Source organism: Grampus griseus (genome assembly GCF_964374135.1).
Source record: "Grampus griseus genome assembly, chromosome: 14".
Classification (NCBI taxonomy): Eukaryota; Metazoa; Chordata; class Mammalia; order Artiodactyla; family Delphinidae; genus Grampus; species Grampus griseus.
Genome location: NC_139008.1, coordinates 45,680,531 through 45,706,595, shown reverse-complemented (window position 1 = coordinate 45,706,595; position 26,065 = coordinate 45,680,531). Strand labels below are relative to the sequence as shown.

General features: G+C 47.2%; 1 protein-coding gene across 3 annotated transcripts in view; it reads right to left on the bottom strand.

Annotated features, from left to right (window-relative positions):
• Positions 1 to 7,707: 7,707 nt before the first annotated feature.
• KIF16B (kinesin family member 16B) overlaps positions 7,708 to 26,065 on the bottom strand; it is a 280,303-nt gene continuing 261,945 nt past the window's right edge. For all 3 annotated transcript variants that reach the window (XM_082670031.1, XM_082670032.1, XM_082670033.1), the window contains one exon: positions 7,708 to 8,812. In XM_082670031.1, the coding sequence (XP_082526157.1) occupies positions 8,654 to 8,812 (159 nt within the window). In that variant the 3' untranslated portion in view covers positions 7,708 to 8,653. The remainder of the gene's footprint in view (positions 8,813 to 26,065) is intronic.

The window sequence follows — 26,065 nt, the reverse complement described above, 5'->3', positions numbered from 1 at the left end:
ATACAATTGTGAGACCACGCCCACAATCGTCCCCTCAACCCAAAACATCCCCCCAGCTGCCCCTCTGTGGCCGACCTCGCCCCCATCTCACCTGAGCCCCTGGCAACCTCACATCTGCTTGCTTTCTCTGTAATTTTGCCTTTCTGAGATGTCATAGAAATGGAATCTTATAGTAATTATATTAAACATTCATTACTAACGTAACTGCTTGCCTCAGTTCTACACTTGCTCCTCCCCTCCCCTTTTTTTTCTGCCGCATTTTCTTGGATCACTTCTGTATCAAACAACGATATAACATCATCTTTAGAGAGACTACAAAGACGGGCTTTCCTTAGTGTTACAACTTGTTACTGGAAACACCACCCCTGGCGGGCAGTGCTTCTTGCCTAAAGCACCAGCTCTTTGATCTCCCTACACCAGCCCCCCAGGGCCTTGGCCTTGGCGGTGCTGGTCCAGCTCAGCTGGGTCCTTCTCCTCTCTGCTCCCACCTCCCTACAGCTGCTGTGGGTGACAGTGCCTGTAGGACCACCAGGTATGAGGGGTGATGCCTAAGTGGGGACAGAGACCACCTGCCCCACCCCCATCCCATGAAAGGCTGGGCTGCTTCTTCCTCCCAGGAGAACCCGGGCACCTTGGAAGGAGCCTGTACATGTAAGAGGCTTAAGCCTACGCATCTTCAAAGTAAGTCTGTCCCCGCCTTTGAACTTCCCTTAGGACAGCAGATGCAAAGATGGCGCATCAGGCCCTTTAGTCCTTGGGGGACTTCCTGCTCCCAGAAAAGGATACAGGACACAAGGTAAATTGGGAGATTCTGAACTAGGGTCTTTCGTTATAAAGGGATGGTGGAAGAGAAAGACGAACCTAAGTGCCTGAACACATTTTCTGAATTACCTGTATTTGGCCGTTTCCTCTTTGCAAAGTGGATGATGGCTAGTTACAGAGATTGCTTAAAATATGTTTTATCTATTCAGACGTCCTCCCGTTTAATTGAGTTCCCTTGCATTTGTAGGGATGGTTTGGGCTTGTCTCCACTGATAAGCTTGTGACAGCCTATTTCTCAAATGGCAGAGACTGTTACAACTCACACTTCCGGCACCTTCGCAAGAGGACGCTTTCCTTGTGTGACCAGATGTGTTCTCCACCACTTGTCAAACCCCACACTGATAAGCTGATTGTCTGTCACTGATACCAAGGAATTCAACGAAAACACATTAAATTCTTTGAGCTTCCTGGACAGCCTGCATTTTGAGAGGAAGACAACCGCCAGCCCACCAGTGTGGGCTGGCTGGAAGGCTGAGATAGGAATGCAAGCAAGTATTAAATGTTCATTTCATTGCTTGAGGATCTTATCATGGCACTGAAATAAGTTTGAGCCCCAGAGCCAGAAGGCTTTTGGGCCAATCACAAGTTACTTCTTGTGATCCTGGAGTCCCGAGCCAGGGCTTTTTCAGAACTCCTTTCCTACATGACTCCCCTGCTCTCCAACGTCACCCACTTCCCTTTGATCTCCCTCTTGGACCTCCTGGCACAGGTGAGCAGAAAAGCTCCAGTGGGAAGACAGCTCTTAGATTTCCCTGGCTTAGCAGATACAGCCTCTGCCTTAGAAAAGTAGTCATTAGGCCTATCACACACTGGGAAAAACAAAACCAAGACTCCACCTCCCACGTCTTTGCTCATGGGATGTTAAATCTCTTTAGGAAATAGCTATTCCCAAGTCCTGAAGTTCAGAACGGCCAGGAAAACAGGCACTTCAGGTCTATGAAAGTCAATGTCATGGCCAGGTACTGGGAATGTTATGGTTGATCTCGCCTCTCAAGGGGATAAACACAGAGATGTAACTTCTCAGGTGAGTAGCATTTCAGATCACTGGGGCAGAAGGGATGAAGCTGCCCACCTTGAATGGAGGGTCCACGGGGAATAGAGGAGATTCCAACACAGATTAGTAAGGGCACTATTGCCAGCTCCAAAAAGACCACAAGAAACCACTGGGTTTACGCAACAGCATATAAACTTCCTTGCCAGATGCTCTAGAAACATCCTCATCTACACTTGCAGGGTCTACCCAGACTGTAGCTCTGCCTTACAGGATCATGGAATTAGAGGGAATACTCCCAAAGTAATTTTCTTGGTCCCATAAGAACAGAGAAAAACCAACTCTTTTTGGCCCAGGAATGGGTGTCCTAGAATGTTTTGGCTCCTTGCCTTTTTAAAACAGTCTTTGAATACTTCTTTCCATTTCAAGAAAACTAGCCTGTAGCTAAGTCCGGATGAGGCAGGAGATACTTGTGGTGTCATTTCCCACGTGATGAGTATTGCACTGAGCAGGTACACGGCTGTGGCTGCTTCGAGAGACGAGTGTCCAGTCTCTTGACCTCCAATAAAGGTTTGGAACAAATTTTACCTTTGCAGGTGAGCTCCTGGAGGGCAGAGGCCATGGAGATCAGCTCCCAGCAAGTGGCAGAGACAGCAACCCAGGGATGGGCTGTGTGGGAGTTTGGGGGGGAAGGTTTCTAGATTGTTCTCCCAGAATCAACTGGTAGCCGATGAGTGTTAGGTCCAGGCTTCAACTGGAGCAAGAACTCAGTGTACCAGTTAGTGAGCGCTCACCTCCGGCTCCAAGCCCAGCTGGACTTCCGACGGTCTGGGGAGATCACGCGTCTCAACGGCAAGGGCCTCGGGCCTCTGAAATCTCAGAGCCCCAAACACGCCAGAGGTCAAAGTTCCAGTCACAGGACAGCCAGCCTCTCGATGGCACAGGACAGGAGAGGACCCCTGGGCCCAGATCGTGCCCCTTGGTTGTTAACACTTCATCAGGAAGTTTGTTTCTCCCTCTTACACGCGGCTTTGAAGGCTGTCCTAGTTGCCACGTGCTCTTATCTTCCTCCCCTAGGAATATCCTTCCGAAAACAGTGGAAGCTGATGGGAAGCACGATCCCATTTGCAGAATCCTGGCCCGCAGCCCTCAGGTGCCCCAAACCCGACGGCTGTCTCCCTCTGACATATTCCCTTCACGCTGCAGCTCCTTCCTCCCTCTGGGGCCACCTCTCCGCTCACACATCACCTGCTCAGGGAAACCTTGGAGCCCCCCAGGTAAGACTGTTTCTCTAGTACATCCTCCCCTGGCATCTCCTGCTCTGCCTTTGTAACATTTATCTCAATTTGCGGTCACGTAACTGCAACTATTGGTCTGGCTCTGGGTGGCATGACAGCCCCTGAGGGCAGGCCCTTGGCCATGCGGCTCGCCCCTGTGCAGGGGACCTGGCGGGAACAGAGGAGGTGAAGCAGAAGAATTTGTGCTAACAACTAGCCGGTGGAGCGTGGGGCACTGATGGGCAGGCCAGGCCCCTGAGGACCAGGAATGAGGGGGGCACAGCCAGCTTTGAGCATGCTCTGTGCCTCTCTCTCAGCCAGGTCCTCGACACAGCATGTGGCCAGTGGGGTCACGAGAAGCGCCAGAGTTCGGGCTGACCCTCCCTCCATCCTCCCACTGCAGGAAGAGAATGGAGAGGTGGCCATGACATGAGTTTATACCAGTGGCTTCAAGTAGGGCAAGTGCTATCCATACCTTATGGACTGTCCCAGGCTCACCTTCCTCCTGCCTGTCCCCCACCTCCCGGCCCCCAAAGGGCACAGAGCAGCAGAGGGGCTGGCGCCCAGGGATGGCTCACTCTGTGTGCTAACGAGGTGGGGACAGACAGTGGCCTGTGGAACTGGTTTTCTGATTAGTGGCACACACGGCAGCACATCCCACAAGAGCGAGCCCAGGGACCACGGCCTCTTCAGAGAAGCCCTCTGCTCCAGACCGTGAGGGGAGCGTGGCAGCTGCCCCTGTAACTGAAGGCATGGGAAATCCCTTATGACTGTAAACTTGACCTTCTCCATCCACTTACAGAGAATAAATAACCAGTATCCTAATATTACTCCGCAAGAGAAGGCCTGCACCCTCTGTGAACTGACTTTTCTTATTACATTCATTGAAATCAAGGCTCAAAACACCACAGGAGAAAAACATCATATATGACAGCAAGTCACCCCCTCCTTGTCCATGGCTTCTCATTTGGAGGAGAAAAGCTAAGAGAGTTTGGCATCAACCAAAGTGCAAATATTCAAAAAGTTCTTAATCACCACAAATTGGTATTCTTATTCACTGTGATTCTTTTCTCTGAAGATGGTCCATGATGCTTTGAAAAAGCAGGTCCCTCCTTCCCTCCTTCCTGCCTGGCAAAGAAATGAAGAAGGAGCCACCCTCGGGCTGTTCTTTAGTGAGCAGCTCTCAGGCACAACTTGAAGGGCTACTGGAAAGATACAGCAACTTCCGCAAATATTAACTGTGCGTAAGGATTCCTGACACTTGGAGGAAAGTAACTCTGCTTTCGAGCAGTGAGGCTATTTAACAATATTTTTCATTTTTTTTTTTTCCAGATTTAAATTCTGGAGAACGGTTTCTCTTTCTGGTGACCTGACTTTTTTGTGATGCTAACCCAACATGGGGCTTTCTACTGACGCATCTTCCTCCACGCGTTTCAAATTTTGTACCAGTGCACCTTCCCATCTTCAACGCTTAAAGAGAGATGCCTTGTGCATCTCTTTTGCAAACACATCCACTTGTCTCTCTCTGAATGGGGAAGAGTCTGCCTTTCCAGCAACGGAGAAGGAGCAAAACCAAACTGATGAATCTCAAATTCCCACAGAAGAGTCAGTTTTGGGAGAGATAACCCTTAGGAAAAAAGCCTCATGATTTTCAAATACAGGGGTACCAAATGAGTATAGTTAAAGAAAGGACGTTTTGAATTTAGTCATTCAGCAAGAGATACACAGAAGGGAGACACTCCTAGAAAGGCACGGGGTAGCTTAGGTGCCAGAGTTCTAGTTGTCTGTAATTCCACAGTGAAAAGCGTGTGCGAATGCCATTTGCAGGGAACAAGGGTGAAGTCACAACGCTGAACCCCTTCAGGTCAGTCAACTGCCTTTCTGTCCCTCCCACCACTTCACATATAACTGGTTCTACTGGATTCCCAAATAAAGAAGGCTTCTGAAGATATCAGCCTGGCCAATTCCAACAAGACCCTGCTAACTCCCAGGCACTATCATGGGATCAATTTGAAATATGATGCTGTAGAAATTTACAGCAAGGAACTGGTAGATTTGTTTCAACTTGGAAATAACTCTGTATGTGCAAAATTTTACATGTGAGCATCACAGAATCATTTTCTACCTACTATATTAGCATCAGAAAAAGCACTCGAAACCAAAGGTAAAGGTCAACAGTCAGGTCCTCCTCTTGCCTGTGGAAAGAGTCCTGTCATCAAAGGAGGGCTATACAGGCTCAATTTGTCAAGAATGATTCACCTTAGATGGTCTTTCTTTAATTAGTTTTTCCAAGACATGAATGACCTATCATGATTACGTAAATAACATTTGATTTTGCCATGGAGTTATTTTACCTAAATTTCCTTACTCCTTTCCAGGAACAAAGTCCAAACTGAACCACTGCTGCAGTATGTAGGATATGGGAGGACAGGGTCTCCTGGGGCAGAAACGTTCAACTCCGGCCTCATGAAACCTCCAGGCACCATTCTAAGCATTTGTAAAAGACAGTGAATGTAAAAACCTCTTTCCAACACAACCCTTTGGAAGCAAGAGGTCACTGAATATTCTCTCTTGCATCAGGCTTGAATTGTTACCTGCGTTTTCTCTGAGGGGATGCGGCTTGCCTGTGGTGGGTGCAGAATGAGTAAAAACCAGCCACATTACGATGCCACACTGCTCTCCGTCTCCAAGAACAAGCTGGAGGAAACAGTGGGGCAGGCGTGGGACTACATGCTGGGGGATATATTCGGGGGGGGGAGGGAAATCCCATCTGTAAAAGTTGAACCCAAAACACCAATGTGGCTCAGCTCTGAGGCTGGGGACTGCATGCCCACAGCAGTTACACTTTGAGTTCACGGATGCTCTAGGCCGTGAAAGCTTCTGGTTGCTTCTGCTCAGACTCGTGAAAGAGTCTGCCCAGAGCTCTGAGTGGGTAGCTTGGGGGCCAGATTGAGCAGAACTAGCTCTTTCTGCAAACAAATATAAAAAGAAGCACCCTGGGGCCTGGATACCCTGTTCATGAATCTTCAGAGCATCTCTACGTTGTGGGCCAGGAATCTTCTAGATGTCCATCATTAAGGAGCCAGCGTGACTTGGTTACCCCCTACTCACATGCCTTGGTTAATTATCGGGCTGAATTTGAATCTTTCTGGTTCAGAAACAGCAAGGTCTGGGTGGGAGCCAGGCTGAAGGGCACACTGCTACTTGTGAGCCACACAAGTTTGGTGCACATATTTCAGTGTGTAAGCAAGACCCAGGAGGACATGCTAAAGCTTCCTGAATAAAGAATTCTGTTGACGCTCCTTAGATTTCTCCAGCTGACTACAAAAGCATGTATAAATTGGTGGTACCTCACTCTGAACCGCCTTTAGTGGTCAGCTTGGCATTCCTTTGTTATCTGATGCACTTGAAAGTTATAAGATACATACTTGCTAATTTTCTTTTACTCCTTTGAATTCGTCCAAATTAATGCAGCTTCGGTTTTGTCATCCTGCCTCTGTCATCTGTCTGCTCTTCATCCCAGAAAGGGATCCCATTCCTTGTTTAGAGGAGATTTTTCATTGGCTTGCCAACACTCCCTCAAGTTTTACTCAGATTAAGGTGCTGTTTGAGTCCGATCAGAAGTTTTCAGTTCGCATCCACACACTGGTGACAGTCCCTCTGCCTGTCACTCTGGGCTGGATCGGAACCGAGAGGTCCCCTTGTGCAACAGTGTGATTCTCAGATGGGGACTGAGGTTCAGAGAGGTGAGAGGATGCCCGTGTGTTACAGCCGGATTTACCCAGAGCCGGCCAGTACTTGAACCCCCAACTCAATACTAAGTACCTCAGATGAGGATTGGAATCAAAGAATCTTCCGATTCCTGCGCTTCCTACAAACACACAGATATTTATTCTTGCCAAGTTGTTCTTGTGCCCTGTGTGATTCTAGTGAAAACACCTGCCAGGAGCCTGGCCTCCGATACGGGTCCAAAAGAGCAGGAGACAGATTATCTGCTCAGTTGAAGAAAACCATTTCGTTTACTCAGCAAACAAGGGACAATCTTCAGAGCTTTGACTCCTTTTAGATAAATGACCTATGGTTAATTATCTCCCAGCTTTTATCTTTTAATCTCTAGGTTTAAATTCTCTAGTAGTAATTACCCCTAACCTCTCCCTGTAATCACAACTGCACTCAAAAGCAAGTCTTCCTGCAGCAATTAAAAAAAAAAAACCAAAAAAACCGTCATTTTTTTTCACGCTAAACTATGATATCTAATTAGTACAATAATAATTTTCCCCCTTATCGGGATAATTGCATCTTTAAATATACTTTTCAGACTGGAGAGCTCGGTTGTGAAGGCATATTCTCGAAGGTTGAATGCAAGCATGTCTTCTTACCCATTCATTTGTGACTTCATTCATAGCTATAAGGGCATCTTCTACTACAGGAATGCTAAATTATACATTATGTATGTTTCCAAGAACGTTAGATAAATTTTTAAACAGACCAGTAAGAACGATCATGTCACAAACTCAAACTGAGCTACAGGGTAGATTCCATAACTTCATTTAATATTGATAGCAGCTCAATTTAAGTCTTGAAAAAACAAATACCTTTAATAAATCTGGAGTGAATGATTACATATTTTGATATAACTATCATACAGGAGTGTGTACATATATAAATCTATAGGCAGAATTATATACATTTCAATATATACCACATATATATTTTTTCTTCTCACATTTTTCTCTTTAGTAAAACAAAGCAGTTTTACTGTACATAGATGTGTGATGCTACATTAAGTCCTGAGTGATTTAAGGGATCGTTAATAAACTACAGTAAATTCTAGTCTTTCAGCTAAAGATCCAGTAGATTCAGTAACAAAAATGTGAACAAAATGTTTAAAAATATGCATTCAGCGAGGCGCTCGTTTTGTGCTTAGCGGAGAAAGCTTGAGAGTGCACGGCCGCCATTTGGGGAAAACTTCCTGAATATTCAAGATTTAACAAATATCCTATTTGAATGGATTTATAGAAGTCGATGTCACCTACATCCAATGCGTCAAGCATGGAAGACTCCAGTCATGACTGGACCGAAAATCCCTTTTGCAGAATATGAAATTCTGTGTAAACATCAGTGCTTAGGGATTATATAAAAAGTTCAGACTCAAATGGGGAAAAAGCAAAATACAATGAAATAACTTAAAATGCTTTTCTTGGGAGCCAGCCACATGGAAGGAATATAAAAAAATAAGAGTGTATTTTGGAGAAAGAGGAAACCAGATGAAAGTCATTAGGGAGGTGTGGTCAGCCACCCACCTCGGGAAGCCCCAGGCTGGTTGGCCCCGGGGGCCCAGGGTGATGGAGCCATGGGGACGGATTCTGCACACAACAGGGAGAAGGCCACATGCACCCGCGAGGGGCAGGGACAGCCGCCGTCAAGGTCACCGTCAGCCAGCCCGGCCCCCCAGCCCCACGCTCCGCTCAGGCACTAGGAGGAAGCGGTGAGGGGTCCAGGCCCCCGGCTGGGGGGCCGCTCGGACGAGAAGGCACTGCGTGGCGTGGCCCCATCACCGGCCCTACCCCGTCCCGTGGCTGCTGTAGTCGAAGACGCCCTTCTTGAAGAACGGCGAGAACTCGCAGACGGTGTGTTTGGACAGTGTCAGCCCCACCTTGTCGATGTGCAGCGGGGACGTCGCTGACTGGAGCATCACGCTGAAAAAGTCCCTGAGGTACCTCTGGGGAAGAGACAAGAGGCAAAAACACGGTCAAGACACTGTGGGGCGGGGGGAGGAACGTCCCGTGGAGCGTGGAGGAGCTGCCACTGTCATTAGAAACAGCGCAGGGACCCTCCGCCGCCGCCTTTGCCCCATCAGACCCACCTGGGGAGCAGCCATGGTGCCCGGCGTGCAGGTGACGCTTCCTGGCTCCTAGGACACGGCTTGGACCTGTCTGCACACAACGCCCAGAGGGATGCTGGGCAGTGGCGGCTGGGCTTGGGGTCTGCGTTCCAGCAACAGTGTTGCTAGTTAATAAAGTCATCCCCCCCCCAAATCACTCATTAAAAGGCAACTAGGAGGAGAACAAAAAGGCTAGCGGTCTGCACGATGCTAAACGAGCATTTTTAAAGGGCACAGGCTTTTTCTGCTTTGGATCCTTCTCGTAAACCAAAGGAAAAGCAATACTGGGGACGAGAGGGTCCGTAGCAAGCACTGATATTTGCAGACCCCTTTACAAATCCTATGATCACCAGTAACAGGAAGCTGTTGCTAAGATTAATTGCTCTGAACCCCGTGTTCGCCCCTCCCCCCTGCACACGTCTGTCACAGCATCGGCCGCCTCTTCTGGCATCAAACAGGCAAAGCACGTCTGAGACCAGGACCCAAGATGCTGGGGCTGAAATCAGACATGGGTGCCAGCAGGATGTGTTAAAGGAAAAGAGGACACAGAAAGAGTTCACATATTTCAGGTCAGGCAAACGTTTTCTATAACAGAAAATACGGATGGGAGCAGTTTTAGGCCTGAATCTTTATTACTGTCTCAGTTGGTTTAAAAAGTATAAATCCTGTCACAAATTAAACATAGTAATTAGGGACTCTGAGTAACAAAAAAACTTGTCTATGAAACATGGCCTAGAACAGTGGTCCCCAAGCCAGGGTATCTGCCCCATAGACATTTCTGATTGCCACAAGGCGGGGCAGTGTACCTAGCGGGTGGAGGCTGGGGATGCAGCTAACATCCTACAATGCCCAGTACAGCCTCTGTGCAGAGAATTATTTGGTTCCAAATGTCACTAGTGCCACAGATGAGAAACCTTGGCCTGGGGGAAGTCGAATTCAGCTACCTGAACGAACTGCCAACCTCAAATTTACCTGTGAAAGAAGACATTCTGCTTAAGGAAAATGTTAGCTACTTTCTTAAAAACAGTAACAAGGATTACTAATGATTAACATTTGTATAGCAATTTACAGATTCTAAAAATCTTCAAACTACTAATTTTTTATGCTTTATGGATGTATAACTGATGCCCAATAACTGCATATCCTTCAAAGGTACTCATCAACTGAGGAGTGCTGACACACGTAGATGCCTGTGAAACTTCACCAAAGCAAGGTGACAAACATTTGTACCACACCCAGAAGTTTCCAAAGTCACCTAATTTTACCTTATCTTCATAAGATAAAATACCTTCATATTCTTCATAAGTTATCGTCATACTCTGCCTAGAATTAGCTCTTTTTATTATTTTTTTATTATTATTTTATTATTTTTATTATTATTTTATTACTGTAACACCCATTATCCGGGGAGCAAGGCTAGTAACCAAGAGAGAAGACTTGAAAACAAGGGTTTTTAACTCAGACTCTTTTTCCTTTGTTCAATATTCCTAACTTCCTGGTCTCATGGTAATTGCTCAAGAAGGGCTCTTGAAAGAGAGATCAGGTAGAGGTAAGAAGGTGCCAAAACCAATTGCTAGAAGATGAAGACCTCGCTCCAGTACTTATTTGCATCAGAGAAGCAAAAGGGAACCTGCCTTGACTTTTCTGTGAGGGAGGAAAGCTGAGAACATTGACCTGGAAGGACCCGAGGTCCAGCACACACAGTTACTAGGAAATATCGACCAAACCCGACCAGCCAGCGCTCACGATGAAATGCATGTGTGCAGCTAACTGTGCAAGATGGAGAGAGAGGTGATCTGGCACAAGGACAGGGAGCGAGCTCACCGCTGCGTGTGAGCTACACCCCTCCGTGGTGAGAAGCGGGAGCACAATCGTCATCTCAGCAGCTCCTGTGCAGCCCGTGTCCCCACGGCCGCGCTCAAGTGCAGACTAAAGCGCAAGACAAGCTTGCCTTCCAGATGAATTCTAACCGGATGGAAGGTGTTTAAATCCGGCAACCGATGTTGTATCAACATCTGTCGTCATTAGTTCATGAAGCAGGGGCCCTTTGAAGGGCCAGTAAAGCCTGAAGGGATAATGAAAAGAGAAGTGAAAATAAAAACTAGAAAAAAAAGGCAAAAAGAACGTATTGGAGACCCCCTTCCCTGCCCGGGCAGCACCATAAAGAGAGAGCAGGGAAGTAGCTGCAGGTGATGGCTTTTCTCAAAATGAACGCATCAGTACACCTCGATGAAACCACCAGATAGAAGGATCTGATCCAACTGATTTTAAGCATCACGGAAGAGCTTTTTCCTTGCAAGACAAATCTCCACTCAGCAGAACAGGGCAGCCTTGGCTCCCTTTACCTAGACTGCTCCCTTGGTCAAAGACATGCTGCGATTAGGAAGTGATCTTGCAGTGACCTCGGGATGCTCTAAAATGTATGGGGTGAGTCGTCTGTGTCCAGAGCCACAGGACACAGGTGGGCTGAGCAAATTCTTTCTGGTGAATGACAAACCCAAAGGGCTAGGGGTGGAGCCGGGGACACCAGACGGACCTAAATTTCCAGAAGGTTCCTGAGGTCACAGACAGCATCTCACTCTTCTCTGTAATTCCCCGTCATCCCGGGCACACTGCCGAGCTGGGGAAAAGTGCTTACAAGCAACCTTGATGACTGATTTTGATGAGTTAATTTTTTAAAAATTGAAGTGTACAAAGAGAAAACAGCAACCATCATGAATGTACAGCCTAATGACTTTTCAAAAAGTGAACACGCTGGCGTGCTCAGCATTGGAATAAAAATATCACAACATTTTTGGAGCCCAGGCAGCCCTCTGCACACTCTTTCCCTTCAGGGTAACTGCCATCTTGGCTTCTGGCACCATCGATTAGTTCTGCCAGGTTTTGAACTTCATACTGATGGGATCCCACAGGGTGCACTCTTCTGTATCTGGTTTCCACTGCTTAAGGTGATGTTTGAGAGATTTGTGCACCTGGCTGGGTGAGCTGTGGTCTGTTCGTTTCAACTGCTGCCTAATATTCTGCGTGCCCATGCCCCCCCACTGCCTGGAACGGAGGGGTGTGCAGGGGTGATGAGTTGGATTCTTTTGTCTGCACTTCTTCAGTAATGAAATCTACTTCCATATAATGGTGTCCGGTGAGTCTAGTTTATTGCTATTCCTCCAATAAAGAAGTTTCCCCTTAGGGCTTCAGGCCTCGGTCCAAGACCAGCCACTGTACTAGAAGGCTGCTATTGCACACAGTCAATATACATTATAAATATATGTAAAATACATACTTAAATACACACATTTGTATTAGTAATTTTTGCTGCCTGTGCCCCCAATGTTTTCCACGGCACCTGCAGCTGAAGGGAGAAAATTAAAGTGCTTCCTGTCAAAGCTCTCCCTCTACTGTTGATCCATAGACACCCTCGCCCTCCCTGGTGTGTGAAAACAAGTCCAGAAGCCGAGCTGCCTCCCCAGGGCAGTTCACTTTATAGGGGAGTATTACAAAAACTCAAGGACATCGGGAATTTCAATGGCTTATCAGGGTCAGAAGGGCAAAGCAGGAGAAGGATCTGTGAAATCCAATATCCAATTTGTTTCTTTCACTCAGCATCTTCTCCATTAAAATCAGAAAGAAAAGCAGGCAAATTTAAATCTCTGTAGCCATTAGGGACCACACAAGGCAGGCAACCCTTTCCCACCCTGGTGGTGGTGGGGTCACACCTGAGTCTCTGCTCTGAGAAATACCCTGGGTCAGGGCCGCTGAGAAGGTTCGGCAACATTCCAGCCCTGCCTCAGATACTTGGAGGACGAAAGTCAGAGGAAACCCAATCTTCTTTCAGGAAGATTGCAAACTGGGAAGTGGCAGGGCAAGAGGGGGTCTGGAGATGTCTCAGAGTGAGCAATTGAGGGAAAGGAAGGGACCAGGAAATGGAGCACAAAGACATGCAAGGGGCCGGCTGTTAGAGGGTGAGAGAGAATGGAATGGGATCCGGGGATGGGATCCGGGGATGGGGGGGGAGGGGCGGGGGGAGAGAAGATGAAGGGAGAGAAGGAAAACAGCACAACTATGCTGGAGATGGAGGCCCGTGAGTTGTTTTCCAAGTTGGCAAAAAAGGTTTAAGAATAACAGATATATTAGACACCTATCTAGGCTTTTTACTTTTAGCCTCTTGGACCAGCAGTATAAAATATAAGGTCTTTGGGCTTCCCTGGTGGCACAGTGGTTGAGCATCCGCCTGCCGATGCAGGGGACACGGGTTCGTGCCCCGGTCCGGGAAGATCCCACATGCCGCGGAGCGGCTGGGCCCGTGAGCCATGGCTGCTGAGCCTGCGCATCCAGAGCCTGTGCTCCGCAATGGGAGAGGCCACAACAGTGAGAGGCCCGCGTACGGCAAAAAAAAAATAAAATAAAATATAAGGTCTTTTCTTATCAATGCTTTCAGAAAATCAAGTGTAGGTGGCTAATCTTTAAGGCATACTTCAGTACTGACGCTGAATACCTTGACTTCATAAACTCTCCTTCTTCTACAGGCTGTGGGCATGTTTTATTGTTTTTTTAAAGGCAATCTACACAGGGGCAGTGAGCGGGGTGGGGGGAGGCAGAAGTCACTGGGAGAGATGGGCCCCTGTGGGTCTGTTCCACACAATGTGAAACTGGCACGTGCTTTGTAAAATGCCCTCAGAACAAAAATTAAATCCTGCAGGGGACCGTGAGCTTTCAAAGGGGAGGCCAAGAGAGACCAGCGGAAGGATGAGGGGTGCAATGATTGCCAGAGACACCCCCCACCAGGCTCCTGACGCCTTCTTTCCAAGGTAGTTGTTTATTTCCTTTAACTCTTACCTGTAACACCCCTCCGAGTATCTCCTTGGGACTGTCCCCCACGTGCACACACCAAGCTGACCAGCTCCTTCCTCGCTCCTCTCATGGAGAGGCCATTCATCAAAGGCCTGCAATGTTCTAGGCACGCTGAGAGCTTTTAATGGTCTACCTCATTTAATTACCACAACAACTCTATGAGGTAGAGACTATTATCATCTCCATCTTCTCGATGCAAAAACTGAGGTCTGGGAGGCTTAAGTGATGTCCCAGAGGTCACAGAGCATGGAAGTGGGAGAGTCAGGACTCACACCCACATCTCCCAACTCCAGAGGCTGGTCTCAGTCACCAGACTGCCGTCCACAGCATCCACCAGCCCCTTCTTCTCTGGTTGACCCCCATCTCCTGGCACTGTGCTCACTGGGCCAGGCCGATAGCGCTGGGCATCTCAGCTGCTTGGGCCAGATGCTGCCTTTCCCGGCCTGACGGTGCTCTCATGGGGACAGGGACACGGGGTTGTCTAGAGTGAATGTTCCACACAAGCCTGGGGCAGAGACCTCTCTCCTGTGAGGCGTCTACGCTTCGACACGGAGTCCTGCGCAGCTCTGCTCATGCTACCATATCTTCCTTACAGTGCTTTGCTGCGCACTGGCCATTTTTCGACTGCCCTTCCTCCGTTTCCCTTCCCAAACAGCATTCAGATTCCCTTCTGAAAAATACCCTCCCCTCCTTCAGGATTGGTTATCTGCCTGACTTACAGAAGAGGACTGGTGATTTTTTTCCCACTCACAGTCTGGGATGGGTACCTCATACCCAAACTGCTAATCAAGATACCACTCGGGGCCTGCTGGGACCAAAGGGTCCTCTGGGGCAAGCCTCTTCCAGACTGCAGAACTGGTGCTATAGAGCAACTAGAGTTTACCTAAGAAATTCAGGGCAGATGCAGAAGAGCTTCTGATCTGCCCATTCTGTCTGTGGTCTTTGTAAGGAGGTGGGCTTACAAAGTCATTTTCTACTGTTTGCCATAAAGTTAACTGACAGTCCCCTGGGGTGTTGGCAGGTACCCATCAGGAATCAGAGGAAGCCTTCCATGTACACCACATCCAACTCCTGGGGGGCCAGTCTGTTGTTGGATCAAGGCGTCTGCCCAGGGCACTTCTCTTAGGAAGAGGTCAATCCGAAGAGGTTTTCAGATGGGTCAGTGCATCCCAGAGGTCCGTTCCCACCCAAGCAGTCAGCTGGAAGCCTCCTGCCCCAAACCCAGATACACACAGGGGCCAATTTTTAAAATTCCAACACCATTTCAAAACACAACCACCAAACATTATTAATCTTTGAACCAAAACACAGACTAATATGGTCTGTTGGCTGTGTTAATGAGTTCTTAAAGGCAAAGCACACTCTCTACAGCAACACAGGGCAATTCAGCAAGAATTTAGTCAATTATTTTAGAGATTTAGCCTGGCACTTCCATCGACACACTGCATTAAGGGGCAAAAGTGAAAAATATAATGTGTTGCTACGTGCTACTTCACTTTAGACATGCTTGACGAAGGTCATAATATTAACATGATTCACGTGTGACCTCCTATATGAAAGAAAGGAAAAGAACTTGAGTTTCTGGAATAACCTGGGTAAAAGCTGGCCTTCCGGTAGCCTCTGCTGGGTTTTTCCTTTCAACTTGGGAATTTCTGGATAAAATGCTAGTCTGCTCATAGGGATGACCATGTGCTCTGCAGCCCGTCCAGGCAAAAACCTGGGAGCTCAGCAGGGCGTTAAACAGTGTGGCCGCTCCCATCTTGCGGCCATTCCCTTTCAAGTCTGGGATCTGGAAGGAAAGGAACGTTTGAGATCAGGGAAAGGAGGGAAGGTGTGTGGTACCCACGCTCAGCGAAGGATGTGAACAGGGAGAAAGGCCAGCGTGTGGAGGGCTGAGCCTGGGGAAAAGTAGGGCTCAAAGGAGATTATGACAGGCCTTGAACCTGGCTGTGGGTCTGCTGGTACTTGGTACTGATACAAAGTGCTTTTCCTGGCTCAGGAGCTCCTATGACCCCTGAGACACACTGGGGAAAAGGAAGACAGGTGTGTGGATCCTCTGTTTACAGATGAGAAGACTGAGATCTCAAGGGACTTAGCCAAGTTCGACGACTGTAAGAAAGAGGCTGACAAAACGACTGGCTCTTCAAATTGGGAGAAAGTCCTCGAAATTCTTGAGGAAAATCCTTTAACCCTGCAACGTAAGGTGTGAACGTAAATGTAAACGCAGTCCCTGTCTCTGGGGCTGTTCACACCCCTATCATGTAGGCTCTCAGAATCTACCTTCAATTTCAATCAACCACCACGTGCACCCGTGCGTGTGTGTGTGTGTGTGTGCGTGTGTGTGTGTGTGTGCGTGTGTGTGTGTGTAAGAGATGGGAATGAGAATAGGCCTCAGAAGCATTTAAAAGACCTTACCTTTTTATCTTTTGGCTTCCTTCTATTTTAATTAGCAGGGGGATAAAGTCATGACCATTTTACGTTATTAGAAAGTTTCCGTTTTAATAGGGCTCACGGCTGTAACTGTAACCTATTGTAACACCAGCAATATTTCACCCCAGCCATGCCATCCTAATGATTTTCCGGACATCTCATTGTTGTGGAGCTCTCTTCATTTTACAGAATTTTAACATCAATCCATAATTTAATTTAAAGCCATTGAAATTATTAAAATTGAAATGTTCTTTAAAAATGTAATAGGGCTTGAGCCACCTTTCCACTGTGACATACTAACAGGGAAGACAGTTCAATGGCATTCCTCATTTCCAGAAGTCATTAGCCATGGTGGCAGCTTAAAGACAACTGTCATTCCAATAAGACTTAGAGGTTTCATTTACCTTGCAGTACTTGGAGGCTTCATCATCGACTGGTGGGCTCTGAAGATGGATCCGGCCTGGAGGGAGGCACACTGGGATATTTCTAGACCCCAGAGAGGTCTGGTCACCATGGGCCAAGTGTTATGAATTGACCCAGGCAGGTCGATACTATTCACCCCGTTGAGTCTTCCCAGTTCTAAGCTCCCATACGTTCTAGTCTGAACACTTCTCTCTGAATATTTAGGAATCCTAAAATTTGTCTCCACTGGATCAGCTGGTGGAGATGCTGGGTTCCTTTCCCAACACGCCCCCAAATGTCCTCACACTCTGATAAAATTGGGACAGTTTGATTCAGGCAGATCACTCATCCTCTGCACGGTTACTGCACACCTGCTCCCCACGAAGCAGCGTGTGGGTACTGGATGTCCAGTGCTGAATATGACAGGCCCGGAGCCTGCCCTTCCAGGGTGCCTGGGCTGCCCGTACCACATCCTCGTGGTTCAGAGTCATTCTTACTGGTGCTGTGCTTCCATCGTCTAAACCCTGCTTGTCCTTTAAGGGCTGAATCACGGATTATTCTCTGTTGACGCCTCTCTTCAGACCCCATTCATGAATCCAACAAATATTTATTGAGAGCTTTCCTCCTGTCAGCACTGCTGTGGATTCAGTAACGGACGAGCCTCATCTCCGTCCTGAGTAACGCCAAGGCCTTTCAGGGAGGTGGGCAGGAAAAGCAGGAATTAAAATGTGGCTCCAGGAAAATGGGAATGAGATGCTTTTGGAGCACTAGGAAAGGCAGCCAGCCTCGTCCTGGGAATTGGTGACATTTATGCCAAGGCCTGAGGGGTGGGAAAGAATCAAGCAGGGGAAGATGCTGAGGGAAGCCTGTTCCCGGCAGAGGGCAGAGCGTGTACAAAGCCTCACGGTGGGGCAGCAGAGCTTGGGGCACGGCCAGTGGTCCAGCAGCACTGGACTGTGCCCTGTTCAGCATGGGGGACACACTTCTGGAAGGCTCTGCCCCCAGATCAGCTCTCAACCAGGTCTCAGACCGGGGGTCCAGCACTGTGCTCCGGTAGCCTCTCTTCTCTCTGATCCATGGAGTCCTGCCAGGCCTTCTAGGTGGAGCCTGTGACTTGTTTTAACCAAGAGAATGCACAGGAGGTAATGCCGAGAGTGAAGAGGTCACCTTGCAGGTTCCAGTACCCCAGCTGAGCCCAGTCCTTAGTGGAGCTGTAATCTGAATGCAGCCACACAAGTGGCCAGACCTGACAGAGACCCTTGGAAAAGATGAACCACCCAGCGGCTGGTTCCACCACCCTGCCCACGTTCCAGAACCACAGCATCATAAGCAATAAAGTGGTAGTTTCTTTAAGGCACTAAGTTTTGGGGTCGTTTATTACTCGGTGATAGATTACCGAGATGCACGTATTTGGGAACAAGGTAAGAGATGAGGGAATAAATGACATTAGTCAAAGCAGAATAAAGTTTCTTTGGTTTCTGATTTATGCCTCATGCCAACCTCTTCCGACCTTTTCTGTATTTCTAATAATAATTCTGTCTGTGCGGGCATTTCTTTTCTGTCCTAGGTTTTACAGTAAATACTTGGAATAAGTAATCATTTGAAATATGGCATTTATTTCCTGATATTGTATAGAATTCTGAGTGCTCCCACTTGAAATTCATCAGGGTGAAAACGCTAGTCTGTGATTACAGAATCTGAACTATTCATTACAGCTATTCAGAGACTCTTCTTTATGAGTTTAATGACATAAGCATATTAGATTGAATTATTATGGTACTGCATCAATTGGACTCATAAATTTAATATACTCAGTCTGGTTCACATATTCTAATAAAATCCAGCAAGCTTTAAAATTTTTATAAGGGATGTGCATTTCAAGTCCATGTAGTATTCAATCTTTACAGGTTGACGTTCTTGCTTGGGGTATTAAGCGGCTTCAACGATCCTGATGACCCCAGCCTGGCCAACCAGCAAGGTCAGGGTGAAACCCCACCTAAAAAACAGGCCACATCAGAAAGGCCAAGGTCTGCGTGGACTAAGAAGCTGGTTAAGCTTTGCTCCAGAGCACAAGTCACGAGCAGTCCCATCTTTTCGTCTCACAAAGGAGGAGAGAGGAGTTCAGTGTATGGGGTACCTGTGAGCTGGAAGTGACACCACTTGTCAGCTCTGAGGGGGTAGGAGGCGAAGAGCTTCCGGACTGGCTCACAGACCCCGCTGTCGACTTTGTTCGGTTAAAGCAAAATATGGGAGAATGCTGGGAGGAACCCAGTCCCCAGGGCTCACTCTGGTTCTTTGACTTTTGCTTACTGCATCTTCGTAAGAGATTGGTAACCGGCTAAACACAGATGCAGAGCAACTCAACACCCTCAGCACGGAGGGGAGGTTGGAAGACAGCCCTGGAGACACACCTCGGCCGTTGAGTCCACATGGCTGCTGCAGTCCAACTCTGCCCTGCAAGCCAGCTCCTTGGGCACTCAGTCATTCTGCAGCCACCACGCTGGGCGTGGGGACCTTACAGCACCGGGACAGAAAGTCCCCGAATGCCTCTGCACCTCTGCTTCCTCATCGGACTCTCTCTTTTTTTTTTTTTTGCGGTACGCGGGCCTCTCACTGTTGTGGCCTCTCCTGCTGCGGAGCAACAGGCTCCGGACGCGCAGGCTCAGCGGCCATGGCTCACCGGCCCAGCCTCTCCGCGGCATGTGGAATCCTCCCGGACTGGGGCACGAACCCGTGTCCCCTGCATCAGCAGGCAGACTCTCAACCACTGCGCCACCAGGGAAGCCCCCGGACTATCTTTTAAGGATCAGAATATTAAATGAGCTGCTGTCTGTCAAGTGCTTCGAGCAGGTCCCAATTCACAGTGAGTATTTATTAAGTCATTGACACTATTATCTACACAGCTTTGTCCTCTGGGAGTTCATGGGCAAATATGTTAATTTTCTCCTCTTTTGGATGTTTAGAAACACATGGGCTTAAAGCATGAGGTATTTGACTTTAATGTTTTCCCCTTCAAAGGAAAGTAGAGGACAGCAAGAATCTGGAATGTTTTTTCCAAAGTCACCTCATAGCAGATACTGGCAGACCCTTTATTTCAAGGGTTACTTTAAAGGAAGGAAGATTTAACATGTTTTTCAAAATGGAGAATCATATTAAAAATAAAAAATCTAACTATAGCAGGTAAGTTAACTATCCTCTGAAAGATCTTTTCTTAAGTAAATGCTTTGCTGGGGATTTTACATTTCAATTTTATAATTTAACATAAAAAATGACCTTATTTATCCCATAAATGGTTGGAAATAGCAATGATGTTTATTTATTTATGTGTAAGAATTTACTTTTTTTAAAATAATAAAGGTGTTCAAATAGCCCCTTGGAAACCTCTTGTCTACGGGTTACAGAAAGAATTCAGCTTAAGCCTTGACGAAGGCTAAACTTCTGTCTGATTATATTATTCACTGCTTTTTACTGAAAGCACAAAGCAAATCTGCAACACAAGTTCCTTAGCACCAATTTCAAAAATTAATCCTTTAAATATAGGAACATAAGAGGAAACTATTTCTAAGAGAATTATTCCCATTTCCATTGAAAATGTTATTAAATAAATGGTAAATTTTAGTTCTAGTGTAGTTTCAAATCCACTAGTCTTCTTTAAAAAAACACAAAGCATGACTCACCATTCATAAATCAGGATTCAGAGATTGAAGATACTCTGAAAATATGTGAAACCGAAAGCTACAAATCATAGATAAAAATCCATACATTTCCCTTGTAGATTCCAAGTATAAAAGACCTTCACCAGGAGTAGATTCTATGTCCAAAAAAAAAAAAAAATCACTTTCCCTGCTCATCCACAAGAAGCAACTCCTTAGCCTTTAAGTTTTATTATGAGACTGCATCAATTCAGTCACATGAAAGATCATTTTAAGATACACTTTGGATACTGAAATTCTGTAAACTGCCATCTGGGGGGAAAACAAAAACAGAAACAAACCAAAAACCCTATTCTTTTCTTTGTTTCTAAGTTCATGATTCCTCCCAGCACTATATAAACCTTCAAAGAGGTTCCTGACATTTGGAGAGAAAAGGACAGCTCCCAGTGACCAACATGACTGAGAGATGTTCAAATGAGAGTCTTGCTGTGTGTGGCACCTCCTGGCTCCAATGCACTTAAAGAACCAGGTCCCCAAACACTTGAGAATCAAGAAGCAGTTGCACACAAATTACTGGCATCCCAAAGTCTCCCTTCTAGTGGAACCCAGGAGCTGGATGCAGTGCGATGCTTCGGGAACCCGGAATGACGATCTCGTCCCTTTCCACCGGCCACGCCTGTGGGTGAGCAGAACGATCCTTCCCTTTCAAGTCTGACCCAAGGTCATCTGTGTATCGATGGCAAGTGCTCCTTGGCTGGCCTTGAACTGGGCCATCACTGAGTAACACTGAGACCCTGAATTCAGGGTAAGAGGGTAAGCTCTGGAGACTCTGGGGGGGGGAAGACCCACTGCCCTTTTGTTCTCTGGACCAGGGGTTCCTGATGATCCCTGTGGGACTATCTGCCTGGCAGGTTATCCTCCTGCCTCGGGAGTTACTCCTCAGGGTCCACCCGGCCCTACGCCCCGGGGAGAGCTGCGGTCACGCCCCGGGTGTGAAGAGGACCGTGGCCCCCGAGTGGTGGGCCTGTGACCCTGCCCCACAGAGAGGATTAGCTGGGGGTTTGGATTATCTGCACCAATGATCACCTTCACAGAGGACAATGGCTGAGGCTGCACTAGGTCAGGGAAGGTGGAGGATGGGAGAAAAGCCAGATCAAAACTTCTCTAAATGGAACACCTCTGACTTTCAAAAAGGATAGATCTGTATTCTATATAGGGAAATGAAAACAAATCCCTTTACCAAACAGATATTATCTACAGAATTAAGCATCTAAGTTAAAAAATATAGACATTGAATCCGTGTACTTCCTGAAAGACAGTCTCCATTAGATGACTGACACCAAGATGGCCATTAGGTAATTAGATCTTGACAAAGGCATGAGTTTTCTTTCCTTAGGACCTTAGCTTGTAGCAAAATGTCATGGGTTTACGGTATCTTCTTCCTCTCAAACAAGGGATATTTACTTATTTACTATAGAGAACGACATCCAACACATCAACTTATGATTCAAAGTCAAACTTTGGAAACGTTTAAAACTGTCCTGGACAGCTCTTAAAACCTGAGAAGCTGCTGCAGAAGAGAAGTGAGGGATGCTGCCAACCAGGAGGATGATGACATGTGTTCTTCTGGACACTCGTGTCTAGCTGTGTGAAATGCCAAATGAACCCCAAGAGTTTGTAAGCATCAGTCTTTCAGTCGTCCAAACCTGTAACATCCATGACTGTTTTCAACTGCAGGGCTGGGCAGTAAAAGTTAAAAAGTACTGACAAAATGTGGGTGGAAAGATCTTACAGATCAAAAAGAAATCTCACCAGCGAGGGGATCCTGCAGAAAGCGATGGGGCCATTTAATCAAAGAATCGGTGGGCTAACGTGACATCTGCAGACTCTGCCACAAGAAAACTGCCTTTCCAAGTAAGGAAGGTCATTTCATAGGGACCGCGCTATTACCTGAATTATTATAGCCAGATTCTTGCAAATGAGACACTTCAAATAAATGCAATTTTTGTGAACTGGAAGATGCACTATAAATGGGAAAGGAAAGGGGAATCGCAATAACATGTACCGAGAAGAATAAATACCCCAGACTATGGAGATGGTGAGAGCAGACAGGGCCCCTCGCTGCCCACAGCACTCACTGCAGAGCCTCAAGTACGAGCCTTATGACCCACCAGCTTCCGCTGCCAGCTGGTTAAAAAAATCCATTGAGAAAAAGGCAATGGCTTCATTTACTGACATTTTCATCTTTGATTAGCAATTTTTTTTTCTTCTTGATTTCAATAACGGTTTCTTCATTTTACTTATAAATGAGACAGGTGATCTCAATTAGAAAACAGACTAGAGAAAGTTTTGTTTTTTTTCTGCTTGCCTGGAATGATTATTATATATGTAAATGTAAACACTTTGCAGTGAACTGCTGGGAATAAAAATAAAGCTATCTAAAAATGGATGGGAGTTTTACAAGGGCAAACAATAAAGATAAAAAGTCATATGGAATTGGAACAAACTGATGTTCTTCTCCATTTCTTCCCCCCAAATATTGTCTCTAAGGGCTGCAACAACGCTGCTTCATTACCACTATGAAATGTATGTGGAGTGTATAGAAGAGAAAAGGGAAAATTTTTTTCAAGGGAAAAAAATAGCTGGCGGAATTTAGAAATAAAGATGCAGTTTACGAAGGCAACAAAGGAGGGTGTGGAGGTTGGCTGGCACAGGCCACGATGAGCACCTTTCATCTAAGAAAAGCACGACTTACCTAGAAGACAAAGCTGAACGAATGGAGTGAAGGGAACTGAAGCATCTTCAGAAAGCCTAACGCCAACTGGGAGGGGCTTCATAGAAGAGAAAAGATAATTCCCCAATGTTGATATAAACAGTGAGGAAAACTTGGTGGAGACAGGACAGAGACAGCAGTTCTCAAACAAAAGCGCAGGAAGAATTCTGATCGTGCCTTTCGGGCTGCTGCAGCAAAGAAAATGTATGAAGAGGAGCCAGGCTGACCTCAATGGAAATAAACAAAACTGACTATTTCCGGAAGCAAGAATTTAGGCCTTCAGCTTTATAGCAACACTAGAAGATACAAAAGTAACCAGCAGAACGTTAAAGCAAGGGAAGGCAGGGTGAGGTGGGACATGTAGCGCAATGCTTCTCAAACCACCTGCAGGGAAGGACTAGGTAAGGAGGGCGAAATGGAAAGCAGAGTAGAGGAAAATGAGAGGGGGACCAGGCCAGGAGGCTCAACACAGGCAAATGGGAATCCAGAAAGAAACGGAAAAACCTTAAAAGAGGAAATGATCACAAAAATCTCCCAGAGATGAAGGATGTGAGAGAGAGAGTCCACGCAGATAGAAGCCTGCAGAAGGAAGGGCGATCACCAAGCAGAAGAACCGTGAGCTCTCTGAACGCTGGGGACAGAGCGAGGGAGGGAGGGAGGGAGGGAGACAGACAGAATCACGTCACATCCAAAGGATCAGGAATCGAAATGGCTTTGAACCGCTTGACAGCAGCCGTGGAATCAGAAAACAAAGAAGCAACCCCTCTGAACTACAGAACGAAATGGTTTCCAACTAATATATTCTATCCAGCCAGGGGGCAGGTGAAGAAAGACCTCAACAGACATGTCTCTAGAAATGTACCTCCTACACGTCCGTTCTTATTTAGGAAACTACTAGGGATGTGCTCCATCAAAATGAGGGAGTAAGTCAAGAGGAAAACACGGAGCACAGGAAGCAGGGGAAACACCTGGAGAGACATCAAAGGAGGATGGAGAAGGGAGGTCCGGGTGGATGTGACCCAGGCTTACTCCAGCACATCCAGAACTGATTTAAAACAAAGTTTCAAAAACTATATATACACACACACAAAAGAGCAATAGGTTCTCTCTCTCTCTCTCACCCACATACACACACACAGCAAAATGGTCAGGAAGGATAGACACCCAACCCATAAGAGCAGTTTGAGATCCTCTGAGAGCAGAGACTGGGGTCACTTATTTGGGGGGGATCTTGGACACAGAAGCAAAGGGGTGGGAAAGTAAGAGAGAGAGAAAACAAGAAAAGCCACCGGTGCTGCCGAGCAGGTCACCACCGTGCATGACTGGGCCAGTCCTGCTGGGGACTCTGAGAAACATGGAGACTGTGCTTCGCAACGTCCCTGGAAAGGAGGGGAGGCCGGCAGGTGCAGCCACAGACTTGCAACCCTCCCTGTGCTCCCTCCAGAGCCTCACCTCCCTCCGGCCCCGGACTGGCATTGGCTTTGGAGGAGGCCGAGAGGGAAGAGCTGAGAGACCCCAGGGGATGCCACCAGCACAGGCTGGAACTGCCAGGCCGCGGCCAGTGTCACAGGGGGTCAGGGGCCAGGGAACAGCACACGGCATGTATCAGCTGTGGGACGGGCCTCGGGCTGGCGGTGATGGAGGGGACCCTGGCCATGGCTGTAAGGAGGGGGCCCAGTTCAGCGGCCCAGGCTACCCACGCTGGGAGCCAGGGATGCGCAGTCGGTCTCTGCTCTCGGCTCAGCTGCTTCTCCTCCCAAGCGCTCTCACTGTGTCTTTAGCGTATGGCTTTCTGATGCGGACTTTCTGATTACGCAGCAAGCTTACTCATTCTTTTCCTAAGGCTCAACAGGCATTTTTAAAGGACTTTAAATTCAAGTTTTATTGCAACCTTAGGCGATAACTCAGGCGAATGTGGCTCACGCACTGGGCCTAAGTGAATCTATCATCAAATGACTGCAGAGCACTCAGAAGACAGAGAGGCGCCCGTGAGCTCCCGACCCCACCACGGTCTCAGCTGACACCCACCAAGCGGGACTGTGGCATCTCGGCAGGAGAAGCCGGGACGGCTGCCAGGGCAGAGCCCCGGGCCTGGGCTGCTCTGCAGTCACGTCCAGGTGCTCCTGTGCTTTCTGTTTTTACAAGAGTGGACTCTTATTTTATTCTCTTACATAACTCTATCTATAGAATTATATCTATACACAATATTGAATTATATCAAAAACTGACATCTCTACACTTATTACTTATACAGTTATAACCTATGTTTATATTCACCTGTATAACTATACTCATAACTGCCTATAATTATATCCACGTAATACAATCTATAGTTAAATCTATATCTTATCAGATCATGCTTTACCCTATTTGTAATTAATAATTTATCATTGCACGTCTCCTCCTCACGTGACGACTAACACGATTGTGATGCACCTACAACAACACAATCAGGGGCCCTAAAGGACAATGGGTCCCAGGAAGGGACTAGAACCTCACGGGGACACCCCTTTATCTACACCCAGGGCAATGTGTGCACTGGGGGAAAAGAAAAAGCAGCTTCTGGCAGCAGCGAGAAAGTCTAAATGAACAAACACGAACACTGCTAGAAATTACTGATATAAACATGACACTATCGTACACATGACTCAAAAGAGTCACTAATTCCAAAACAATTTTAGTAACTTGGCGTCACCGGAAGGAGGCAGGTGTTCCCTCCACCATCCATCACGGCTGTTCCTTCCCTCCACTTTTAGCTGTGTTTCCATCTGACACTCTCCCTGGGGCCCAGGAGCTAATTAAGTGCTTCGGTTTAGAAGACCCTTCCTCCCCATGCCTGCTGTGCCGCAGCATGAATGTGAGTTGGCAGGGGCGGCGGCAGAGGGAGAAAAGATGAAACAGCATCTTGTGATGCAGGGTAAACAGTGAGGCCAGCAGGAACTTGGGGCTCACACCTGTGTCCAAGCAAGGCGGGCCAAGCTACCTCCA